The 24,150-nt window shown below is 36.2% G+C and overlaps 3 protein-coding genes and 1 pseudogene across 5 annotated transcripts; all 4 read left to right on the forward strand.

The window, feature by feature from the left end:
• The first annotated feature begins 3,161 nt into the window (after positions 1-3,161).
• LOC100526909 (signal recognition particle 14) lies at positions 3,162-7,855 on the forward strand. Of its 2 annotated transcripts, none has more exons than NM_001248909.2 (4): positions 3,162-3,213; positions 3,599-3,692; positions 3,774-3,883; positions 7,312-7,770. In NM_001248909.2, the coding sequence occupies exons 1-4, from the start codon at positions 3,211-3,213 to the stop codon at positions 7,465-7,467; spliced, it is 363 nt and encodes a 120-aa protein (NP_001235838.1). In that variant the 5' UTR covers positions 3,162-3,210; the 3' UTR covers positions 7,468-7,770. The 2 variants fall into 2 exon arrangements, with proteins under 2 accessions (NP_001235838.1, XP_040862999.1); XM_041007065.1 differs by lacking the exon at positions 3,162-3,213 and adding an exon at positions 3,271-3,473 and having other exon boundaries at positions 7,312-7,855.
• Positions 7,856-8,948: 1,093 nt separating this feature from the next.
• On the forward strand, positions 8,949-18,547 carry LOC100806311 (probable serine/threonine protein kinase IRE). Of its 2 annotated transcripts, XM_014764367.3 has the most exons (18): positions 8,949-9,498; positions 9,631-9,698; positions 9,837-10,013; positions 10,110-11,474; positions 11,653-11,825; positions 12,042-12,291; positions 12,545-12,637; positions 12,722-12,862; positions 12,982-13,074; positions 13,554-13,755; positions 13,910-13,995; positions 14,410-14,498; positions 15,135-15,186; positions 15,271-15,327; positions 15,414-15,572; positions 15,929-16,009; positions 16,822-17,522; positions 18,323-18,547. In XM_014764367.3, exons 1-17 carry the CDS (start codon positions 9,132-9,134, stop codon positions 16,888-16,890), a joined length of 3,522 nt encoding a protein of 1,173 aa, XP_014619853.1. In that variant the 5' UTR covers positions 8,949-9,131; the 3' UTR covers positions 16,891-17,522; positions 18,323-18,547. The 2 variants fall into 2 exon arrangements, with proteins under 2 accessions (XP_014619853.1, XP_040863219.1); XM_041007285.1 differs by lacking the exons at positions 15,135-15,186; positions 15,271-15,327; positions 15,414-15,572; ... (1 more) ...; positions 16,822-17,522; positions 18,323-18,547 and having other exon boundaries at positions 13,554-13,782; positions 14,410-14,464.
• Positions 17,228-20,882, forward strand: LOC100806842 (UMP-CMP kinase). The gene is made up of 9 exons (XM_003540522.4): positions 17,228-17,370; positions 17,442-17,522; positions 17,860-17,905; positions 18,323-18,440; positions 18,520-18,676; positions 18,987-19,067; positions 19,150-19,257; positions 19,573-19,638; positions 20,016-20,882. Exons 1-9 carry the CDS (start codon positions 17,332-17,334, stop codon positions 20,028-20,030), a joined length of 711 nt encoding a protein of 236 aa, XP_003540570.1. The 5' UTR covers positions 17,228-17,331; the 3' UTR covers positions 20,031-20,882.
• Positions 20,883-21,615: 733 nt separating this feature from the next.
• Positions 21,616-23,800, forward strand: LOC100807369 (pentatricopeptide repeat-containing protein At4g25270, chloroplastic-like; annotated as a pseudogene).
• The last annotated feature ends 350 nt before the right edge of the window (positions 23,801-24,150 follow it).

Below are 24,150 nucleotides of genomic sequence, written 5' to 3' on the forward strand. Positions count from 1 at the left end.
GACAAGAAAGAGAAGAATAAATGATTAGAATATAAGTGTGAGATGAAGTCTCACATTTAATAAAAATTAAAAAGTTGAACATTGTATAAGTAAAGAAAAGATACATAATTAGAGTGTTTAAATTTTTGAATTAAGATATGGTATCGAATTCACTTATGTATTCTTCATGACATATTGGTATAAATCTACTTGTGTTTATCACTTAGATTTTCCAACAAATGATAACAAAATAAGAAAATGACAAAGTGAATCCTAAGAAATAAAACTCATGCATTTATAATTCACTTTTTACAGTTTAATAAGCTCGATTGATTCGAGAAAACTAAATGATATTCTTTCAACTAGTAACCATTTTCTAAACAAATGAATTATCCCTCCGTTCCTTTTTCCCCCCTACTATTTAAGAATTATCTACAGAGTAGTATTTATGATAACATGTGGATATCGAAAACATAAAGACGATGCAATTAGAATACAAACAACATCATCCATATCCTAAACGAGGGATACGTATATGATGAGGACCACAGGAATCTTCCTTTGCCTATCGGCCGCACGAAAGGGTTTGCATGGGATGTGAGTGTAATGTTCTGGCAATATGTCGTTTATCAATTATCCTTCCTATGGCTATACTTTGTTGCACATGTACCTACGGATACTTAAAACTCAGAGTAAATACTCACTTTGATCTTTGAAATCAGCCAACGCTATCATATACCGTAGTACTATTATGCATTGTACATCTTTAATGCAACTAATTTTACCAAAAACAAGGAGAGCGAGCAATTGAGAGCAACAACGAGTGAGAAGAATTTGAGGCCTAAGCCATTTGTCACTGCCCTGGCATGTTGGCAACATAGATTCATAAGAATCATAACAAAGGAAGCAGTATCAATGACGGTAAAGACAACTAATTCATCATATTAAGAAGGAAAATGCTGAAAGTTATGAAAATATTTTCGTAAAAAGTACACGAACCGTTGATTCTATGAGATCCCATTTTTTATTTTCTGAATTACTGCATTAGTATTTGTTTTAAACAAAATCCGTCCGTTCAATGTTACTTTGCTGCTATTCGTGCAAGTGGCTTTTCGTGCTGAATAGCATCACTCTATTAAGAAACCAGAAGTTAAAAGATCATTAAAGTAATACATGCATGCACAAAGTCAAAAGTAGGAACTGGAATTCTTGATCGCAAGACAAAATAATGTGCAAGAAATTATTAGTGCATAAAGGATAAGATGAGGCTCAGTACTTAATCATAATTTTATCTTGTGTTTGTGTATAATGGAAAAAGGAAGCCTCCAAGTTCACAAGCATACCAGCAACCCTCTGCCTTTCTCTTTTATTTTAGCATAACCAGTCTGACAAAAGGCCCATTTTTTTAGGGCCAAGCCAAAAGGTCCAGTTGAACTGGATAGAGAAGTTCAAGGTCCAGTATCTATAATAACTATAAATACCAAGGTCCAAAATAAACAACTTTTTAAAGACAAATTCCAATAACCAGGGGGAAAATTGATTTAAAGCACGATGTAGTACCTGAGAAATGTTAAAATCCAAATATCACCAAGGTAGAAAGTAAGTTTCATAGCTAAAAAAACATTTAATTACAAGGAATCAAGCCATTTAAAAAATCTCTATTACTTGGCCATATAATGCAATGTCGTGTTGTTACTAGGAATCCAATAGAAATGGTTCTTAAAAGGGTTTTCCAGAGTTCACATAGCCTTTTTGTCATCTTTCATTCCGACAGCAAGGGGGAACAGAATGAAACTGAAGCCAGAGTACAGAGTATGATTGCGGTCACTGTCACTTGTAAGTAGGGCGTCATCAGGTGTTTTATACTAGTGACATTATTTCTGCTCTGTGATTTTTTCATTCTGCAAATATTTAAACACTCCATATGCAACTGCTCCGCCAACAAACAAGAAAACTGTAGGGGTAAACGATGGATAAAGAAACTTGACAAAAAACTGGTCCCATTGTTCTGGTAGGAAGCCTGCAAGTTAGTAATTAAAAAGTCAGTCACAATATTCTAGATGTTATGAGACACAAATTTCCAACTACAAAAAATGACAGCTCCCTATATTCTTTTGTATTACATATAAATGTCGCAGAAAGAGGCTTGTGATATTGCATTTTAAATTACATATCGCGGTTCACACTTTATCAATTGACAAAAGCCTTGGGCATCTTGGTCCTGGGAATTTCACAATTTTGGGTTGCATGATCTGAGTGTTTTAGAATGAATATAGAGAGAGTGGTCAATCATGTAAAACGAGTAGTAAATAAATAAGACCGGGATTTGTAAACTTGTGGAGTGTGTGTGGATTTGATGTAGTGGGAATCTCTGGTACGTGCATTTAAGCATTGAACAGATTGAAATCTATTGGCCTTCATAATGAGACGATGCCCAGTGTACAGGTTGCATGCTTTGAAGAATTTTGGGGTGCTCTAATATGAATAATTGTGATTAATTGTGATCTTAGGGGCTGGCAAGGCCTGAGATATTGGATCAGAATTCTTGAACCTCTCTAGAAGTAGACAAGGCTTTCTTCTCATGAGCGTATCAGATTTCCCCTTATCCAATCTCAATAGATAACATGTTGCTTGAAAATGCTTAGTGGCGCTACAAATTAGCATTGAATCCATTTTCACAGCTTGAAGCAAGTACTAGTACTCACTGTTGTTTGTTTTTAAAACAAGTCTCTGGCTAAGGTTAGTAAGAAAGACTGAAAAGTAGAAAGTTTTAAATGAAAATCGTATTAAACATGCACAAGAGATAATGAGAGTGAATTAAAGGAAAAAGGAAGAGAACGAGAATGACCCAAACCCCACCTGAAGCCTTTTAGAGGGAGCAGAATCATCTGAAGCCTTTTCGGATTTGATACTGATTCTGAAGAAGCTGGGTTTCGTTTGGGTGGGAGAGCAAAAGAGGAACATTGTAACAAAGCTAGTTGTTTTCTGGAAAACGGGCATCATTGCCGGGATTACGAATAATTAATGTGCCATCGGTGTGAATTTTGAAGGGGGAAGGGTAGGTTAGGAAAAAGAGAAAAAGAAAAGGGGAATGTGAAAATAGCAATTTCCTTTGGGCTTTGGGCTCTCAGTTATCACTCGTATTTGTTAATTTCTCGTGCCTTTTTCTTTTCCCCTTACTCAACCTAAACGACGACCACTGCGTTTTCAGTTTCAGCACCCAAAAAAACCATGGTAATCTTTTCTCTTAATTCTATTTCCTTACTTTTTCTGCGTTCTTTTATTCGCTTACTCCGATTTTCTTCTCTGCGTTTTTTAAATTTAGTTTAGATCGTTGCAGGGAATAATCCACCCTTTAATCATTCACACTAGTAATTCCAAAATTCACCATCTAGTTACGTAAATTTCCTTGCGACAATCGTAATGTCATTTCGCTAGTTTAATTTTTATTAGTTTGGACTAGGATTCAGCTTTGTTATCGTGATCTATAATTTGTGAGTATCATTATGATTTTGTTAGTTAATGTACCAAGTCAGTGGTGTTTTCCGATTTGAGTAGAGGAATGGATGTTTTTGAATGACTCTGAGACAAGCTACTTGCTGTTTTCCGGTTTGACTAGGTTCTTCTGCAGCTAGATCCGTTTCTCAATGAGCTTACCAGCATGTTTGAGCGCAGCACCAAGCTTGGCTCTGTTTGGGTTACTCTTAAACGATGTGGGATAATGTTGTCTACTTTGTTAGGTTTTTTGCTTAATATGTCTCGAAACTGATTCTTGCTCGTGTGCCTCTTTTTAGCATCTTTGAAATCTAAGGTGCAGAGGAATAAATTGGCCACTGCTGGTGAAGCAATTGAGTATAGATGCCTTATACGTGCCACTGATGGGAAAAAGACAATTTCTACTTCGGTATGTATCTAATCTAAGTACATATATTTTGAGCTTGCTATTTTCAAGTTTGCTTTTAATTGATGATGCTTTGTCTTTTACTAGTATACATATATCAGAGATTATCTTCTGATTAGTTGGGAATTAAGCTCCTAGTCTGTTTCGGACATGCAATTTTTCTATTCTATTTGTGATGGTTATGAGCTCTTGATTAGAATTGGCTAATTTCAGCAAAGGGGAATAAGTGAAAAAGAGAGAATTAAAGACATGCTACTTGGGTTTAGTCATTTGAATTTTTTCTTCCCCATATTTTTTGGGTGACCTTATTACCGTTATAAGTTTGGACAAAGCTTATATGTAGTATAGTACTGTAGGTGTTATATGTGCTATTCTCTAATAAAAAAATCGAGTTACATCTTGGTAACCTGTGCAATAAAAGGTTGATGATAAAGATCAGCATTGGTTATCGAGGTGAAACTCCAATTTTTATCAAAGCATGACACTAAAGGAACCTAAGAAGTTTGTTAGCATCACAGCAGACCAACACAGGCCCAAGAGAGAACGCAAGAAACCAGCATACCTGCAGGACTTCGTATAGACACCTGCAGCACTTGCAGCTTCACGAATTCAGTTACTGACTCACGATAGCCTTGAGGAACTTTCTAGAATTCCCGAATCTGTATTAGCACCTAGTTAGTTACGATTCCGTTAGGATTCTGTTAGCTTGAAAGACTATAAATGTAATAAGAAAAGGGAAATAAAGGATATCAGAAAAAGGACTTATCTTCCAGCTTTATCTCTGCTCTTCTTCTTCTTAGCTTAGGATCGTATCAACTGGTCCGACCTGCCTCGTTCCTCTCCGCCATGCCGGAGCACCACACTCGTCAAGTCACCACCGACAAGCTGGAAGAGGCAGTCAAATCCCTCTCCCAAGACAATTCCACCTTGAACACCAAAATCGATACCATCCATGCTTCTCTTACCGCCAAAATCGAAGCTCTATTTGACCGATTTGCTTCCTTTACCATCAACTCTCCGCCACCTCCCCCGCCAACACCACTCCATGCGTCCTTTGCTCCCCACCGCCACCATATGAAATTGGAGGTACCACGCTTCGACGGCCACGATCCCCTCGGGTGGATCTTCAAAATATCGCAATTTTTTGATTATCAGGGCATACCTGATCATGAAAGGCTCACGGTCGCCTCCTTCTATATGGAAGGACCCGCGTTGTCGTGGTACCAATGGATGTGCCGAAACAGATTCTTCCCGTCATGGCCGGCTATGTTACAAGCCTTAGAATCCCGCTTCGCCCCGTGCTTTTACGACGACCCGCAGGGAGCCTTGTTCAAGCTTCAGCAAACCGGTAGCGTCAGCGAGTACCTCACGGACTTCGAGCGTTTGGCAAATCGCACATTGGGCCTTCCTCCGTCATGCCTGTTGAGCTGTTTTGTCTCAGGCTTGATCCCGGAGCTTCGCCGGGAGGTCCAAGCACTCCGACCAATGTCCCTTCGCCGGGTCGTCGTATCAAAGTTGCACTTATGTTTTCTCTTATAAGCCAAGAGCTTGGTTGGGTAGGTGAGTGGAATTTGATATCTTTGCTAAATAATGCTAACATCGGAGGGGAAAGTGAATGGAGTTTTATGATTTCAATCATTATGCAGAATATAATGCTGATACAGTATTTCATCACTTGATTTCTGGTCTGTTGGGTGGGTATGATTGCTGACATGTGACTTGGAAAAAATGGAATGTGTAGCTGTTGTATGCTAAGTGCTAACTTGGTGGGACTGGAGAGAGCAAACAAGGAATGACTCATCAATGTTTTAGGAAGTGAACTAGCAGTTTACATGACACTGATTATCAGTAAATAGTATGATGGAGGTTGGGATGTCACTAAATCCAGATTATTGTTTCAACACTGGTGCTGGCTTCGAGAATCTGGCATGGGGAATTGCTATTGGTGGAGAGAAGGTGATGTTTGGATATGGGGAGCTTTTTTTGAGTGGTCTGGGATCAAAGGCCTATTTACTGTTGGTAACGCAGTTTGATGCTGAAGTATTATGCAGAAAGGATAGGACATACTGTTGCAGGGAGTGATAGTTTATTTTACTTGTTATTAACATTTTGCAAGTTGGGTTCTGATATGGGAATTTCAGTTAGTTTTGTGATTTAGTTCTTCATTTTGATGGTAGAGTATAATTAGTTAGGATTAAGGTCTGTTGAACCATCGTGCAATGTAATTCAATATGTATGTTGATGGGAGGTACCTGTTGTACCGAGAGAAATGAAATTTATACATTGTTGGCTGATTAAAAAACACAACAAAACTATGGGTCTGTTTTCCAAACTTTATAAACAGGATATGTAGGTAAAATTGGGGTGTTTTTAAAATCCTTTACGTTTGGTAAGTAATCTTTGTATAGAAACATAAGTTCCTTATTTATGTCCTCTATTCCTTTTTTATATTATTTCTAAAATTTCATAACAGATTCACCAAGATTGACTAAACATAAACAATATTGTTAAATTGGTTCAAAAACGTGTTGTAGACATGATTTCATTAAAACCAATTCTAATTTATATGATTTTATGAAACTGGTATTAACTTAAATATTGTTTTAGATATGTCAAGCCCCTCCTATCAATCTTTCCTGTATCAGTTCTAAATTCTAATGAAGGTTGCTTGATATCTTTTATTATTGGATTGAACAGAACAGTTGGAGGTATTTTTTTATTTGGGGGTTGGGGATTTTCTCAGTTGTGAAATTAGTTTAATTGATGTGTGGAAAACTTTGCAGTTTGCTCAGGTTGTGAAATGTGTTGCCCTAATTTCTGCCAGATTTCTTACTGTTAAATCTTTATGTTGTTTGTGCTACACTTTAGTGATCAATTATTCCCGGTACTTGAATGAATCACCCTGTCTGCCCTGGCTGATTTTCCTCATGGTTTAGGTCAACATAAATAATTATTTGGCATGTGATTAAGGGAGTTCATTAATGCAAGTTTTCAGATATATCAATTAAGGACAAGTTGCATTGTAAAACAGCAGTGACTGAGTAATTGAGTATCATTTTTCATACCCTATCAGGAATACTAATTTATAGTAATTCATTATAGATCAAGGCATGAAATGAAAGGCAATAAGAGTATAACCTGGCAACTCTAGTTCATATTGCATTTAGCTGTGTCAATTTCTTCTGCATTATGATATTATATATATGCTTAGATGTGGATTAATAATTTAAGATGGGAATTATGTCTAAATGATGAATTTTTGTAGAATTTTTTGTAGTGAATGCCATCTGAGTTCTCGGAGACTTTTTTGGCTGTCTTTGCTTTCTTTTCATGTTCATATAAGTTATTAATGTGGATTAATATAATTTGGACAATTTTCATAACTTATTACTACTTCTAATGTTTTATATTACTGGGTTTTCATTGGAAAGGTTGGACCAAAGGATCATCAGCGCTTTCAAGCTTCTTATGCAACTATATTAAAGGCGCATATGACTGCTCTAAAGAAGAGAGAAAGGAAAGACAAGAAGAAGCCTGCAGAGGCAGATAAAAGAGAAGGGAGTTCAAAGAGACCAAAAAAGTCTTAAAATAATCTGCCTTTTGCGCCTGATGTTCTGCTCAAACTTCGTTTCCTACTGATTCTGTTTATGTTTCCCCCAATTTTTTTTTTCATTAGTAAAATGTGATAAATGAAGGTGAAGGGGAAAAGAAGTGAAGGGAAAATTGAAATATTCTTGGATTTTAATCTTTAGAAAAATATTCATTGAAGTGGCAATTTGAGAAAATTTTCTCAGTTCCCCAGTTGGTTATAAAATGAATCTTCAGGATATATTTCTTTTCCCCAATTTATTTATTGCATGGTTAAGCACATTCTGAGTTCATATTCTGGCAGCAAAATTCTTGCTGAACCATTGGGTTTCTTGCTTCAGGTGTATAGCTACTGCTAAAATAGAATGGCTACTCTGATTGACATAATTTTTTTTTTATATAATAGAGTTACTTTGTTTGACTGCAAGAATAGAGTTACTTGTGCAATCTATTTTCACATGTTCCCGAATAAATGTTACAGTAGCATCAGGGCTCTTGCTCTTCTTTCTTCTATCGTCTATCACCCAAGGAAGTAGTTACATTACGGCAGTGGATGACCCAACTTGACCAATTCAGTTTGGGTTAGCCCAGAAATTAAAAGAGGGGAAGAGTTTCTATGTTTTTTCAAAGGTCATGATGTCCGAGTGGTAAAGTTAAAACTCTTAACGGGGGATGCTTTCAATTGTGGGGAACAAATGAAATGTAAGTTTATACATGCAAAAAGTTGAACTTCAGAGATGTCACTTTAATGTTGGCCGGGAAGCAAATTGCTAATTCATATGATGAGAGAAAAGAAGAGAGGCTATATGTATTTTTCCGTGGCTTCTAACGTAGAGGAAGAAAATATAAACACATTAGAATAATAATTGATATATTTGTGTCAAACACGTATTGATATTAGATGCTTTCAATATTTTTATCTGTATTTTATAATTTTGTTTTTAAAATTTATATACTAATTCCAATAAAAATGTTACAATAGTTAGATAAATTATAAGTAATAATTAACAACAACAACAACAACGCAATTGATCCATGTCATAGAGATTTGACAAAGTTTTACGTTGGCTGTCGAAAGCCTAACACAACCCTCTCCTTTTATCCGGGCTTGGGACTGGCTAAGAATAACAAAGCTAACCTAGGCAGGATTTATAAGTAATAATTAACATTTTATTATATTTATAATGGGTTATGATAATTTTCAAATATTAAAAGCTGCATTTAAAATTTGTTTTATATTATTTTTATGCGGTTATTATTATAGGATCTTGTGTATTATAATTTAAAATACATGTTGGCTAGATTAATCATTATTTAATTTATCACATACTTAAACATAGATACGAACTTCTGTAGGAAAAAAAAAAAATATAGATACGAACTAGTACCCAATAACTTTGCTTTGGCCAAGAGCCAAATTTAGTTCATAATATGATGGAGATTTGGAAGCGGATCAGCATAGACACGTAATATTGAATAGACTTAGTTCGCGGGAAGCACGTTGACTTCATCTTCTTTCTTTAACGAACTAAGCCTTCCTTCCTTTCCCGCTTCGCTTTGCTGTCTCCACTTCCCGCGAAATTCTCATCACTCACACACACAGGCGATTCATCTTTTCTTCATTCAAGTCTCTCTCTCACCGCACACACGTACTCACAATGCCATGTCGTCCACCACTCCTCCGCTGAAACCCGACCAATGCGATCCCGTGCCGGGGACACCGTCATCGCCCGCCGGCAGAGGTAAGCTCCAGAAGATTCCGCCGATTCCTATTCGACGGAGTAAGGTATCATCATCATCAACAACAACACACGCAGGCAATGCCGACGAAGAGCAAGAGGAAGATTCTTCTTCCATCTTGCTCGCCTCGTCTCTTGGTCTCAATCACATTCGAACGCGTTCTTCATCCTTTCCTCTTCGCTATTCCTCCTCCCTTGGTGCACCTTCCTTCTTGACACAGGATGCTGTCACTGTTAATGACGCCAGACTTAGATCCAAATCTAATAATTCCCATCCAAGAAAAGTCCTAGGTCCGCATTCTTCACTTTTAATTAGGTTTTCTAACGTCAAAACCAAAACTCAATTATTCTTATATCTCGCTTCAGTTTTATTTTCATTTCCTAACGAAATGGTTAGTGATTATTTCGTGCTAGCTCTTTTAGGGGGAAAAGTTCATTTGGGTAAATCCAAAACGTTGAGACCTCATTCGCAACTCATTCCCGGGCTAGAGGTGAGGACGTGAGGTCATATATAGTATACTATTTACCGAATTAGTATTTTTTTTTTATGTTTAATTATTATTTCCTTTTGGTGATCAATAGTTGGAGAAATGTAGGTAGCTCAGGTTCATTGCATGTGTTTTGTACAGGGTCATCATGCAGCTTTCACCAAAGAAATGCAATCCCCACGTTTTCAGGAAATCCTGCGACTTACCAGTGGACGCAAAAAGAGAAACCCTGATATTAAAAGTTTTTCCCATGAACTCAACTCCAAAGGAGTTAGACCATTTCCAATCTGGAAACATCGTGCCTTTGGCCACATGGAGGTAACTTATTCAACTTTCCTGTCACTGTTCATTAATTTTAAAAATACCTAAAAAAATATTTCGACACTTCTTTTCCCCAAAAATCAAATATTGCAGGAAGTCATGGCGGCAATCAGATTTAAGTTTGAAAAACTAAAGGAAGAAGTTGACTCTGACTTGGGTGGTTTTGCTGGAGATTTGGTGGGCATTCTTGAAAAGAATTTAGTGGCTGATCGTGAATGGAAAGAGAGGTTGGAGGATCTGTTGGTTGTTACTCAACAATGTGCAAAGATGACTCCTACCCAGTTTTGGATCAAATGTGAATCTATTGTTCAAAACCTAGATGACAAACGTCAAGAATTACCAGTGGGGATACTCAAGCAAACTCATACACGCCTACTGTTTATTCTCACTCGTTGCACTCGCCTAGTGCAGTTCCAGAAGGAAAGCGGATATGAACAAGATCACATTCTAGGTCTTCACCAATTCAGCGATCTTGGGGTTTATCCTGAGCAAATTTTCAAGGCTGTACAGCAGAAATCCAGTATTCCATCTGCTGGACATGAGATGCCTGAGAAACAGTTAAAAATGTCACATGGTAAAGAGAAAGACAAACCAATAACAGAACAAAGTCAAGCTGACCAACACGTAAGTGTTGCAATTGACAATGAAGAGGTTGCTACAGCCAAAAGTATCGAATCAACTCCTGGAACATATAAGATGTCTTCTTGGAGAAAGCTTCCATCTGCTGGTGAGAAAAAGCGAAAAGATCAAGATGCTGTAGATTTCCCATCCAAAGGTGAACTGGATCACTTGCTAGTCAAAGACGAAAATTGTGAAAATTTGGATACTTTGTCATGTCATCCTGAACATTCACAATCATCATCAAGAGCACGAAAGGTTTCTTGGGGATTCTGGGGAGATCAGCAAAATCTAACATACGAGGATTCCATGATATGCAGGATTTGTGAGGTTGAAATACCAATTGTACATGTGGAGGAGCATTCTAGGATATGCACAATTGCTGATAGATGTGATTTGAAAGGCTTAACTGTAAATGAACGGCTTGAAAGAGTTTCTGAAACCATTGAAAGGATACTGGAATCCTGGACACCAAAAAGCACACCAAAAAGCACTGATACTTCTGGAGAAAGCTTTGAGCTTGCTGCAGTGTCAACATCAAGTGTGCATGAAGAGTTCAATGATTTATCTCTAGAGAGAAATAACCTGACTTGTAGATGCTCTGAAGACATGCTTGACTCGGGTGTGGAGCCTGACAATACTTTTGCCATGGAGGATCTGAACCTTTCATCTGGAATATCATGTGAAGCACACATCTGCTTAAAAACTGATCATGGAACAAAGTTATCTTCCGCTGGAAGCTTGACACCCAGATCACCATTGATAACACCACGAACCACACAGATAGAAATTTTATTAAGTGGGCGAAGAACACTATCTGAACTTGAAAGTTGTGACCAGGTATGCACTTACCAGTAGTTGTTATTCTTCATGTAGATTATTCACACAAAAAAAATATTACATTAGATGAAAACATATTGTCAACACGTATACAGTATAATCTATGTACTTCCGTCATATTTTCTTCAGATTTATTGTTTTGATTTTTTATATTTTTAACTAGACTGTCAAATTACAGATAAGCAAGCTAGTTGAAATAGCCCGTGCTGTTGCAAATGTGAACAACTGTGACTACAGAGCTCTGGAGTATATGCTTGATCGCTTAGAAGACCTGAAATATGCCATTCAAGACAGAAAAGTGGATGCACTTATTGTGGAGACTTTTGGACGACGAATAGAGAAACTTTTGCAGTGAGCACCTGTAACATTTCTGTCGTGCTCTAGTACAGCCACTTATTTTTTTTGTGATTTCAAAAGTTTCTGTAAGATTTTGCTAGCATCTCTATATAACCACTGTTATTGACAGTAAACTGAAAATATACTGTCTTTTCCCCTTTTTTTCTGATTTATTTTCTTGTACTGGCATAATGTTAAGCCTTACCTTGAATCTGCGACTTCATTTTGCAGGGAGAAATATCTCTCACTCTGTGGGCAGATAGAAGATGAAAAGGTGGACTCATCAACTAGTATGGCTGATGAAGAGAGTTCAGTGGAAGATGATACAGTTCGTAGCCTTCGTGCTAGCCCTATTAATGCTTGCTCCAAGGACAGAACCTCTATCGAAGACTTTGAAATAATAAAACCAATAAGTAGGGGCGCATTTGGACGAGTTTTTCTTGCCCGAAAAAGAGCAACTGGGGATTTATTTGCTATAAAGGTCAGCTTCCTTACCAAACAAAATGATTTCTTTGCAGAAAGTTAAAACGAGGTTGAGATAAATAGATTTCATGAATTCTGCTGTTAAACTATACTTAGTAACAGCATGGATACTTTAAGTTATAAAGCTGTATGAGCATTCTTTTGTCCAGCACTGCCAATTGGCTATTGATGGCTATAGAAACCACTCAAAAGTCTTGCCAAATTAACTGAGTAATTAGAATGAGTTTTAACCAGTTTTTGATATTTTGTAGGTTCTGAAAAAGGCAGATATGATCCGTAAAAATGCAGTTCAAAGTATTTTGGCAGAGCGAGATATCCTTATATCTGTTCGAAACCCTTTTGTGGTAAGCAGACTTGCAATGTCCTGTCCATTTGTGACGTTTTTGCATACTGATACACTAATCTAATCATGTAACTCTGATGAACAGGTCCGATTTTTCTACTCTTTCACATGTAGGGAAAATCTTTATCTAGTTATGGAGTATTTGAATGGTGGAGATCTTTATTCTATTCTGAGAAATCTAGGTTGCTTAGATGAAGATATGGCTCGTGTATATATTGCAGAAGTTGTAAGCATATTAGCCTCCACGTTTTGTTGATTTTTCACCTGGATATTTTGTAAGTTATCACTACAATTTTGTTTATGTTCTTTATCCCTTTTCCCCTCTTTCTTCTTGGTAACTCACAGGTTCTTGCATTGGAGTATTTGCATTCCTTAAATGTGATTCACAGAGACTTGAAGCCAGATAACTTACTGATTGGTCAAGATGGTCATATTAAGGTCAGCATTATGGATTCCAATCACCTGTCCTCTTCCTTATTCCTCCAATTGAAAAAGGACACCTCAACACAAATTTTCTCTATTCTAAATGACAACATTCCCTCTTAGTTGTTGATTTTTTTTACCCATTTACATGGAATGAAATCTCTTTATTTTCCCTTCATATTGCATTTTTACTTGAAAACAAAACTTAATAGAATCATTTTATTAAGCTCTTAATGATGTTAACAAATTAGTTTATGAATTTGGTATTTATGTATACATGACTTGGGGCTGGAATACCTGCCTTTTAAATTTTAGTTCTTCCCGAACTTTTATGTTTTAATTTCTATGAATGGCCTGGATTATTAGGATCAAGAATGGACATGGCTTAAATCTTAAAAGCTAACTCGTTTATACTAATTGTCATAAATCATCATACAATATTCCGATGAAAATATTATTTGTCTCTTCTAAATGTTTAATCCCTGCTATTACAGTTGACAGATTTTGGGCTCTCCAAGGTTGGTCTTATCAACAGCACAGATGATTTATCAGCGCCATCATTTTCCGATAATGGTTTCCTAGGAGATGATGAACCAAAATCTCGACATTCTTCAAAAAGGGAAGAACGTCAAAAACAATCAGTAGTTGGCACCCCGGATTATTTGGCACCTGAAATACTTCTTGGCATGGGACATGGTTTGCAGTTTATCCGCTGATTAAACTGTACATCTTATACGAAAAATGCTTTTACTTAATAATTTATCTGTATAAATAATTTATTTATTTTATTTTGCTTTCAGAACTCTTTTTGTATGATTTACATTCTTATACATGCTTGCTCTCCTTGTAGGTGCAACAGCAGATTGGTGGTCCGTGGGTGTCATACTTTATGAGCTTCTTGTGGGTATTCCACCATTTAATGCAGAACATCCACAGGTAGGTCCTTGTGATGACTGCATTCTCTTGGCTTCTCATTTTCTTTGGCTGTTGAAATCATATTTAAAATACTTCTAGGCTTAAAGTGGAGCAGACCATAGCTCAATTGGGTCTCTCTCATCTTTAATAGAAAGCCGTGTTTATATGGTGGAGGGTTATCCCACACATGACATCCGATTTCCCATTCCCCCTTATTTCTAATAGAACAGCCTTTTGATCAGGGTATTGCTGATGGACATCCTTATTTAGCCTTTTTGCTCAGTGCTCTTTGTATGGTTATGTTTTTGTGGATTTTAATTTCATTATATGTATCCCTTGGATTTATTGGAATTTAAAGAGGTCAATGATTTTTTTTAATTATTTGGAAATATGGACGAATATCTGAACACTTTCTCATTTGTGTTTGTTTTGCAGCAAATTTTTGATAACATAATTAACAGAGACATACAATGGCCCAAGATTCCCGAGGAGATCAGCTTTGAAGCATATGATTTGATAAATAAGTAAGCATTATCTAAGTAGATGTGCATAATAAGACTATACAATGAAACTACAAAAGTAATATGAACATTCTATTCGTATTTACCTGATCAAATCCCAACCCAGGGCATCAAAATCCTAGTGAAAAATGATTTGTAGTGAATTTTTTGGTAATAAGAAAAGGCTGGTGCTGCTGGTGTACACTCTGAAAAATTATGAACATAGTAAACATTGTGTACATTTATTGTTTTTCAGTGTTTAGCATGTTCACTGTGAAAATAGTTTGTTTGTGTGATCATTCTTTTGGCTATGCTATGCAAAGTTTCTTTAAAGCTAATCAATGTAATCAAGCTTAAAAATGGAAAATGTCCCTTGCATGAAACTTCCACATGGACCAAATGGTGTAAAACACCAATTATAAACCAAGATATGTGGCAGAAGTAATGGCTTTCAAAATTAACATAATCTGGCAGGACAAGCAAGATCAATTTGAGTGAACATGCTATTAATGAACAGGATATACAGTTTTTTCTAGTGTTCTTCACTTTTATGATACCTCCAAATGATTCTATAATTAGTTGGTAAAAGTCGTCCTCTGTTAACTTAAATATTATGATTCCTTTCATGTTGGTCATGGCTGACAGTGTGTTCTCTTTTAGATTATTGAATGAAAATCCAGTCCAAAGATTAGGTGCAACGGGAGCTACAGAAGTGAGTTATTTGCTTACTACTTACAAGTTGCAAATTATGATATTATTACATAAAAGGCAACTATAAATATATTTTTTCTGGCAGGTTAAACGCCACGCTTTCTTCAAGGATATTAATTGGGATACCCTAGCAAGGCAGAAGGTTTCATTTTAATTTTATTAGAGCTTTGATATGTTTGTGCCATATCTTTTGTTTAGTCACTTGGGTTTTACCCTGATTTTCTGCAGGCTATGTTCATTCCAATGGCTGAAGCTCTTGATACAAGTTATTTCATGAGCCGGTACATTTGGAATCCCGAGGATGAACATTGTCTTGGAGGTAGTGATTTTGATGAGATTACTGAAACATGCAGCAGTGGTTCAGGCAGCGATTTATTAGATGAAGATGTAAGAATACTTTATAGTTTCAGACACCCATGCGCTATACCTTAGCCTTTTAGGTCATTAGGTGTAATACTACTTATATCCAAGTATTGCTTGAGTTTAAGTAGATGACATGTTTCCATTTGTTTGAACATAAAATATGAATTTTCATTGCATTCATTTATGCCGAATGGAAGATTACATATGAAAGAATCAGTTAGCCTGTAAGCCCCAAGTCTGTCCATATCAATTGCTATTTGCTTCCTTTTAAATTAAATTTGTAATTTGGCGTGAAACAACAATTTTATCTTTTGTTATTTTTCTAGCATCCTTGTTTGACCATATTTTTTCTGACTACATACTTTGAACTTGTTAAGCAGGGTGATGAATGTGGTAGTTTAGCAGAGTTCAGCGGTCCACCTCTTGAAGTGCAGTACTCATTTAGTAATTTCTCATTTAAGGTAATACTTGCCATGCCTGATGTTCTCTTTCGTCCATATAATTCGTCATGTTAAGTAAACATCATTCCATTTGTTGTATCAGGAAGTAACTGATTACTTCTATAATACACTACAATTAAAATGGATGAATATTTTATAATATGTCCGCTGTTAATTTTTTGTATGTACTCATAGAGGATAGTTAAAATTTATATTTGTATCATTGATTTTTACATAACCATCAACATGTGAATACAGAATTCCATGGAAATGATAATATGATATGTTAATTAATGCACTTTTATTTTATAATGTGTTTTGGAGTCGGTCCACTTATCCTAAATTGGTCTGCTTATTGTGTGAAGAAAATGCCTCTTCTGTCTTTTTTCATTCCGCCTTTCCTTTATAGTTAGTTACTTATCTTCAATTTTTATTGCTAGAAACTTAAGGTTTTTCTTATTAAAAAAGAAATATAAGGCTTTACCAGTGGATATTTGTTTAGATTGTAAGGGAAAAGGAGGTTGTTCGTCATTTGCTTTCTTGAGTTCAAGTTTGCTGGGAGATCGGGGGAAGTGAAAAGGCTCATGAATTGGCTAAAGGTTAAGAGCATTGAAGCCTGGCCCAAAGAAGACATATAATTTAATACAAAAAAGAAAAAGAAAAAAAGAGAACACATAAAATCCTTCCCTTAAAGTTAAACATTGAGGTTCTATAGCAATCGCATTGGCTAGATTCTCGCGTCACATTACTTTTGGCCAAATACCATATAAAGATAATTTTGTACTTTTCCATGTGGATTAAAGAAAATTCTTTTATTGCTTGTTTTCTTACAGAACTTGTCTCAGCTAGCTTCTATCAATTATGATCTGGTGATTAAGAGCTCCAAGGAATCAACTCAATGACTCCAACCCATCTATTTCAAGATATTGCTAAAGAGGGTTATAAGTTTCTCCAAGCGATTATATATATATATCACCAAAGACAAGGCTCTAAATAGGTGGATTTCCAGAGTAAAAAAGTATTGGCATGTTCAATACTAACTCTACTGTCGTGTGTTCTTTACCACTGTATTGAAATAATTTTAGATGCAATGTGATGTGGTTCGATAGTTGTTTTTTGTTACCTTTCAGTTTAGAATGGCAATTATTTATTTAATTTGATAAATAGAAATAAGAGCATATTGGAGCATGTCTTTGTGCTTCTAACAAGGGGAGTTAATGAATAATGTTGGTCTATAGTGCGCACACATGCTGATGCTGTAGATTGACGAAGAAGCAGTTGGCCAACCGCGATAATCTCTACATATTAATATAATCTTTCTCGTCACCTGAGAGAAATAGAAAATGTGGAGTCGCGCAAGAACCCTTTTCCTTCGCGTCCTGGTAATCTTCTATTCTCCTTTCTCCCTCTCTCTCCATCTCTGACTTTGGATATTGTTTCTTCTCCACTCCAGGAACCTCCTAATCACAACAACGCTTCGCTTTCCCAAACATTTACCCCTGGATTCTCCTTCCACACGCTCTCGCACTTCCAGGTAATCATCTTCCCATACTACTTCTAGGGTTCTAAGTTCGTCAAGCTTTTAGGTTCTATTATTCGATATTCCAAGTAACCGCTGTTTCTTTACTCTCTCTCTTCTGCGTCAGCCACTTGTATTACTTTCTGATTCGTCTCTTCTTTCACTCTGCTCTTTTGCTATTTACAACCACGCGTTTTTTCATATATTCCATACTTTAAGTTGCTGTGTCGGATCACTTATCATCTTTCTTCATTTCTTTCATTCTTCTCAACTGATTTGCTGTTTATATAACCCGACTACCAGAGAGCTTGCAGTCTTTTCATATTGTTCTCTCTTGTTCCCTTTAATGCAGGAAAAGGATGGCATTTGCCCCAAACCGCTTATAACTTTTGTTTTAGGTAATAATCATGCATTTATTCACAATATTGCTGTCAGAACTGAGATTCTGAGAAAATAGTGTTCGTAACTGAACACTAATTTTGTGAATGACTCCAATTGCGAGTTCCATGCTGCTCTCTTTCTGCATATCTGGTGTTTCTGTGCTTACCATTAACACTAAATATATGGATGGCTTGTCTTATATTTAACATTGGCTTGTCTTTTAAGGAATGACAACACCCAGATATAGTAGTTAAGCTTATGTATGTTGAATTTTACTATCTCAAATCAAGGATATTGAAAATTATAATCATGGATGGTTAATAATGGAGTTGAGGCATTTGGGATTTGCCTTTTTAATGATGCTATTCACGACTTTTTATTTTTAGGGGTTTGCCTTAAATAAATGATAATTAATATTGTTCTTTCACTCTCAGGAGGCCCTGGTAGTGGAAAAGGTACACAATGTGCAAAAATTGTTGAAACCTTTGGATTTAAGCATCTGAGTGCTGGAGATCTTTTGAGAAGGGAGATGGTTTCTGATAGTGAATATGGGTGAAGTTGTCTTATCCTAATTTTGTGTTTGTTTTGTTGCTACATCTTTGGGATTTTAACAATAAAAATACCAAAACAGCTCAATGATTATGAATACAATTAGAGAAGGAAAAATTGTTCCATCAGGAGTGACTGTCAAATTGATTCTAAGAGAGATGAAATCTAGTGACAATCATAAGTTTCTTATTGATGGCTTCCCTAGAAGCCAGGAGAACCGTATAGCTTTTGAACAAATTGTAAGTTTGGCTTTTAACCTCGTTTCTCTTAAATTTGGGTTGAAGTTATGTCCCCTCCTTTGGGCTCTTTTTTCTAATGATAAATTGATATAGTATTGAGTTATTTCTGCGCCAGTACCTGTTTTTCTATGTATTTAATTTACTATGAATTTGCCTCATCCTCTGTATTGAATATCTTTGCAAATGACAATATCTATGGATGAACAAAGTAAATTGTCATGGCAGACAACTGTTTTTGAGCAAATAAATAGTTTCATGTAAATTCTTTCTTGTATTCTTCAACTAAATAAACACACTCATAATTATGCAGATTGGAGCAGAACCAGATATGGTACTTTTTTTTGATTGTCCTGAAGAAGAAATGGTGAAACGTGTGCTGAGCCGTAATCAGGTTCTCATTAAATTCCTGGAGATTTAACTTCAGAAGCTGATTAGAAACTTCTGTCTGATATATGCTACACATTTTATTGCAGGGTCGAATTGATGACAACATAGATACAATCAAGAACCGTCTTAAAGTATTTGAGTCATTAAATCTTCCTGTGATTGACTATTATGCTAAGAAAGGGAAACTTTACAGGGTAACTCTATATAGTTTCGTTAAGTTTTTTTGTGGGTTTGACTTGAATGATGATTGGTCTTGGAATTCACTTGTGTGCTTGTTATACTCTATATATAGATGTGATGTATAGGCAATGAAAATTAAACTTGTGTGCTTGTTATACTTCATATATAGATGTGATGTATATGCAATGAAAATTATTTGAAAAAAAAAACCAGCTTCTGGTCAAAAGTATTTTATGCCTCTTTCTTGCTTAACACTGATTTTGGTTTCGCCTTTACATAGTATGCTACTTGAATTATATCTTAATTATATGACAACCTAATCTCTGCAGATCAATGCAGTGGGAACAGTAGATGAAATATTTGAGCATGTTCGGCCAGTTTTTGAGGCATGTGAGGTATATATATTTATTTCATGTTATTTCTCTAACATTAGTTACAAATGCTTAGGACGCATGATGCTCCGCACTCAGTTGCCTCTTCATGCTCATGCTTACTAAGAGTTATTGGTAATTGGATTTGACGCCATTTGCTAGGTTCACAAGTACACACAGCCATCAGCATGTTAATGATGATATGCTTTATTAACCATAGTTTTATTTGTTTCAGTTTTAACTTTTAAGTAGGTGTTAAAAGGAGAAATCCAAAACACCATATTTGTTGGGTAGATGTACTTCTGAATTTCATATCCACCTTGGCTTCCCTCTCTTTATCTGGATTAAAATATTATATTTTGTTATTTAATAGCTCTTATGACTTGCATCATTCTATGCAGCACGAGGCTAGATGAAAGCTGTTTGAATTGGATGAGAGCACTGTAAAGTTGGCTAAAGTTTGGATTTAGTGGGGACCCAACATAGCTACCAGTTGATTACAGAATCTGATCCAAATTCATGGCTGATTTGCTTTGGAATTTGGTAGTTCTCTAAAACTCATCCACTGAAGTATTTCAAATTGATATTACACATGCCCACCATTCACAGGAGACGGCTCTTGTTGCCTTTTTTCCTTTCCTTATGCCGTCGAAAGAATGGCCTATAGGTGGAGCTAAGCTGTCTCTAGCAACATAGGAACTGCCTATAATGCGCAGAATATAGGATAAAAAGTATATGTTGTGTAACATTTTTTTTTAAATAAATTGAATTCTATATGTTAGTCCAACCTCTATCTAGAGGTGTTGGGGGCTCCTGACCTTAGCATCGCAGATACTGTGAACTAGTTGGTCTCTCGCAGTAATGGGAGAGTTGGAAAGCCTTTTAGACCCCATGGAAAGCCTTCTCTAAACAAACTTGCTAGTAAGCACCAAGCACACAAAAACGAATGTTAGACAGGGTATAGAGAAGAACCTCCATAGGATGAAGTTGACTGAAGATTAATATATTGAAATTTACGCATACATGAATAACTGAAGGATTCTAAGGTTACCGCTGCAATTTCATCGGGTTTCTTGGCGTAAGAAGCGCGACTTCCGTCAGTAACAACTAAACTTTGTCTCATTGTTATGCAGGCTGCAGCCTGCAGGTTGTTACATAAATTAATTGCGTGATTGAGTTGTCCAAAAATATTAATTTTATCATTTTTGATAGTATCCCGAACTATGTATGTTTAGAATGATACTTTGAATAAGATTATCATTTGATTATGATACTTTGAGTAGTATTAAAATTACACATAACTTTATCATTTTTTCTCTATCCCTAAAGTTATAGTTTATTTTTTTGAAAGGCCTTAAAGTTATAGTAAATAGTAATAGTAGAGTTTAGCGTCCTTTTGAATTTGACTCAGTATTTTTCGTGACATTCTGACATTGGTCGAGCGGAAATATGTAACTATAACATGCTATAAGGAAAATAATATGTTTTCGCAATAGTAACGGAAAATATGTAATTATTTTTTAGTAAATCATCACCCTTTTAATCTCTAAAATTCTAACTGTTAATTTAATTTCTGATTTTATAAAATTCTACTTTAATTCTATAAAATATCTTTCTTTTTTGGAAAATGGTAATGTAAAATAAAATAAAAAATGACTAAAATTGTAATGTAAAGTCAAATGTTAAAATAACCAACGCTTACAAAGTTAAGAGACAAACAAAAATTTAGTTGTAATTTTTCTATTATGATCATAAGTTCCATTTTAATAAATTATAATGATCATTCATTAATATAATTATATGTCAATATCTCTTTATAAATATCGTGTATTTTTAAAGAAATTTAAGGAATTTCTCGTAGTATTCACGTATTATATTATTGAAATGCAGATCTATTCCTCTTATCCAATAATATCTTCGATGTTGAAGTAACTGTGAAGAAGCGTTTATAAAATAAGATTATGATATCCGAATGCCCAATTTCCCGTGTAAGAAATTAGAATGATAGGCACGCTGGTAAGGTTCCCTCCAAATCCAAATCTCATGAGCTTGTGCTCCCAGAAGAAGACTAAGAAAAAAAAAACAGCAACGAAAGTAAAACTTGGAAACAGAGACGGTTGGAAAGCCAAGAAAGAAGAAACGCTCTTTCCTTCCCAAAACCCAAATCAACCCCATTCCTTATCCATCACCGACCTCATCCCAAAACTAAATTGGAAGCACTTGAACAAGTCATCAAAGACCTTGAAGCCTCTGTTGAAAAGGGCATCAAAATTGACCCTGAAATCTATGCCTCTCTGTTAGAAACCTGCTACCGCTCCCACGCCGTTCGTCACGGTATCCGAGTTCATCGCCTCATCCCAACATCCCTGTTGCATAAAAATTTCGGCATTTCCTCCAAGCTTCTTAGGTTGTATGCTTCGTGTGGGTATCTCGATGATGCCCACGACCTGTTTGATCAAATGGCTAAGAGGGATACGTCTGCATTTCCCTGGAATTCACTCATCTCAGGATATGCCCAAGTGGGCCACTACGATGATGCCATTGCACTCTACTTCCAAATGGTGGAAGAGGGTGTTGACCCTGACTTGTTCACCTTCCCGCGGATTCTCAAAGTTTGTGCCAGAATTGGGTCCGTTCAAGTGGGGGAAGAGGGGCATCGCCATGCTGTTCGTGCTGGCTTTGCCACTGATGGTTTTGTCCTCAATGCACGTGTTGAAAGATCTTTGATAAGATGCCTCATAGAGACCCCGCCTCATAGAGACCCCGTTCCGTGGAATTCAATGCTCACAGCTTATGTTCATCATGGTCTTGAGGTTGAGGCAATGAAAATTTTCCGCCAAATGATTTTGTAAGGGTGTGAAGCTGATTCTGTTAGCATATCCACCATTCTTACAGGGGGGTCATCACTAGGTCTTGGGGTCCAAATTCATAGATGGGTAATCCGGCGAGGACATGAACGGAACTTGTCCATTGGTAATTCGTTGATCATGATGTACTCCAATAATGGTAGGTTAGAAAAGGCACGTTGAATATTCAATCTAATGCCAGAGAGGGATGTTGTTTCGTGGAATTCTATAATATCTGCCCATTGCAAACGCCGAGAAGCCCTTTCATTTTTCAAGCAAATGGAGGAATCTGGTGTTGATCCTGATAAAATAACGTTTGTTGCAATATTATCAGCTTGAGCCTACTTAGGTTTGGTGAAGGATGGAGAGAGATTGTTTTCTCTAATGTGTGGAAAATATAAAATAAAACCAATTATGGAACATTATGGTTGTATGGTTAACCTTTATGGAAGAGCAGGACTGATTAAAAAGGCTTATAGCATCATAGTCGATGGAATGGGCTCTGAGGCTGCTGGTCCAACTCTGTGGGGAGCTTTATTATATGCCTGCTTTATGCACGGTGATGCTACTATAGGGGAGATTGCTGCAAACAGGCTTTTTGATTTAGAGCCAGACAATGAACATAATTTTGTACTTCTTATGAGGATTTATGAAAATGCAGGCAGATTAGAAGACATGGAGAGAGTTAGAATGATGCTGGTTGACAGAGGATTGGATTATTAGAAAGCTGTACATCCAAAGACTTGTCACCACAAGTACAACCCATTTGTTTTCTCTTGATTCATTCAGTTTCCATTTTGTCCCACAAAATGTGATTACGATGAACATTCTTTGTTGTACAGCATCAGCACATAGCTTCCTTGATCAAATTCTAACTTGGCATTGTCTTCCTTCCTCTCTGCCGTCAAATACCAGAAAATATATTATTTTTTCACATGTAGTCTATCTTCATATCTCACATAATTACTGGGTTGAGTACCTTGCTGACTAGAACAAGAGATTAAAAAAGAGTTATTCCATTCATAGCAGTTGATTTTGCCATGCCTTTCTGGATTGTATTGTGTGGAGCTAATGATTTCTAGCACAACAAATAGGAAATTCTTTGACATTTTCTGTTTTGAAGCAAGGAATTTCGTAAGACATGCTTAAACGTAACATTGTACAAAAGTCTGTTGATCAACTAACACTCCATCCAATAAATCGATCATTGCAGCAACCTGCACATGCTGCAGCCAAGGACGTGTAAAATAATGATAATTGTTGAATGTGGTATATGATTAGAGACGTGCATACTGATATTTTATCAGGTTCTGCACCATCTTTCTTGAGATGAAAATGGAGATCCTAAATTTATGGCTCAATTGTATTATAGTCAATTGAAAGTTGTCAAAGAAAAAATATAACTGAATGGTACCTGTGGCCGCAGGGTTTCAGATTCCTTGCTACCCTCAACTCTTCCGTGCGCCAAATAAGAAATCCTGCCATCATTTAAGCAACTTATTTATTGTTCTCTATGTATAACTATCCTCATCATTCACAAATAATCTCTTTTTTTTATCATGCTTTGATTTGAAGCCAAGTACCTTCAGCATTTTTTTAATAGTAAGACTTAAGAAAGTATACAAACAGCGCAGCACAAAACGGTTGGAGTATTGTGGGGACATACGAAACATAGATTTTGTCAACGCGG

This window comes from Glycine max, chromosome 12 (assembly GCF_000004515.6).
Source record: "Glycine max cultivar Williams 82 chromosome 12, Glycine_max_v4.0, whole genome shotgun sequence".
NCBI classification, from domain to species: domain Eukaryota; kingdom Viridiplantae; phylum Streptophyta; class Magnoliopsida; order Fabales; family Fabaceae; genus Glycine; species Glycine max.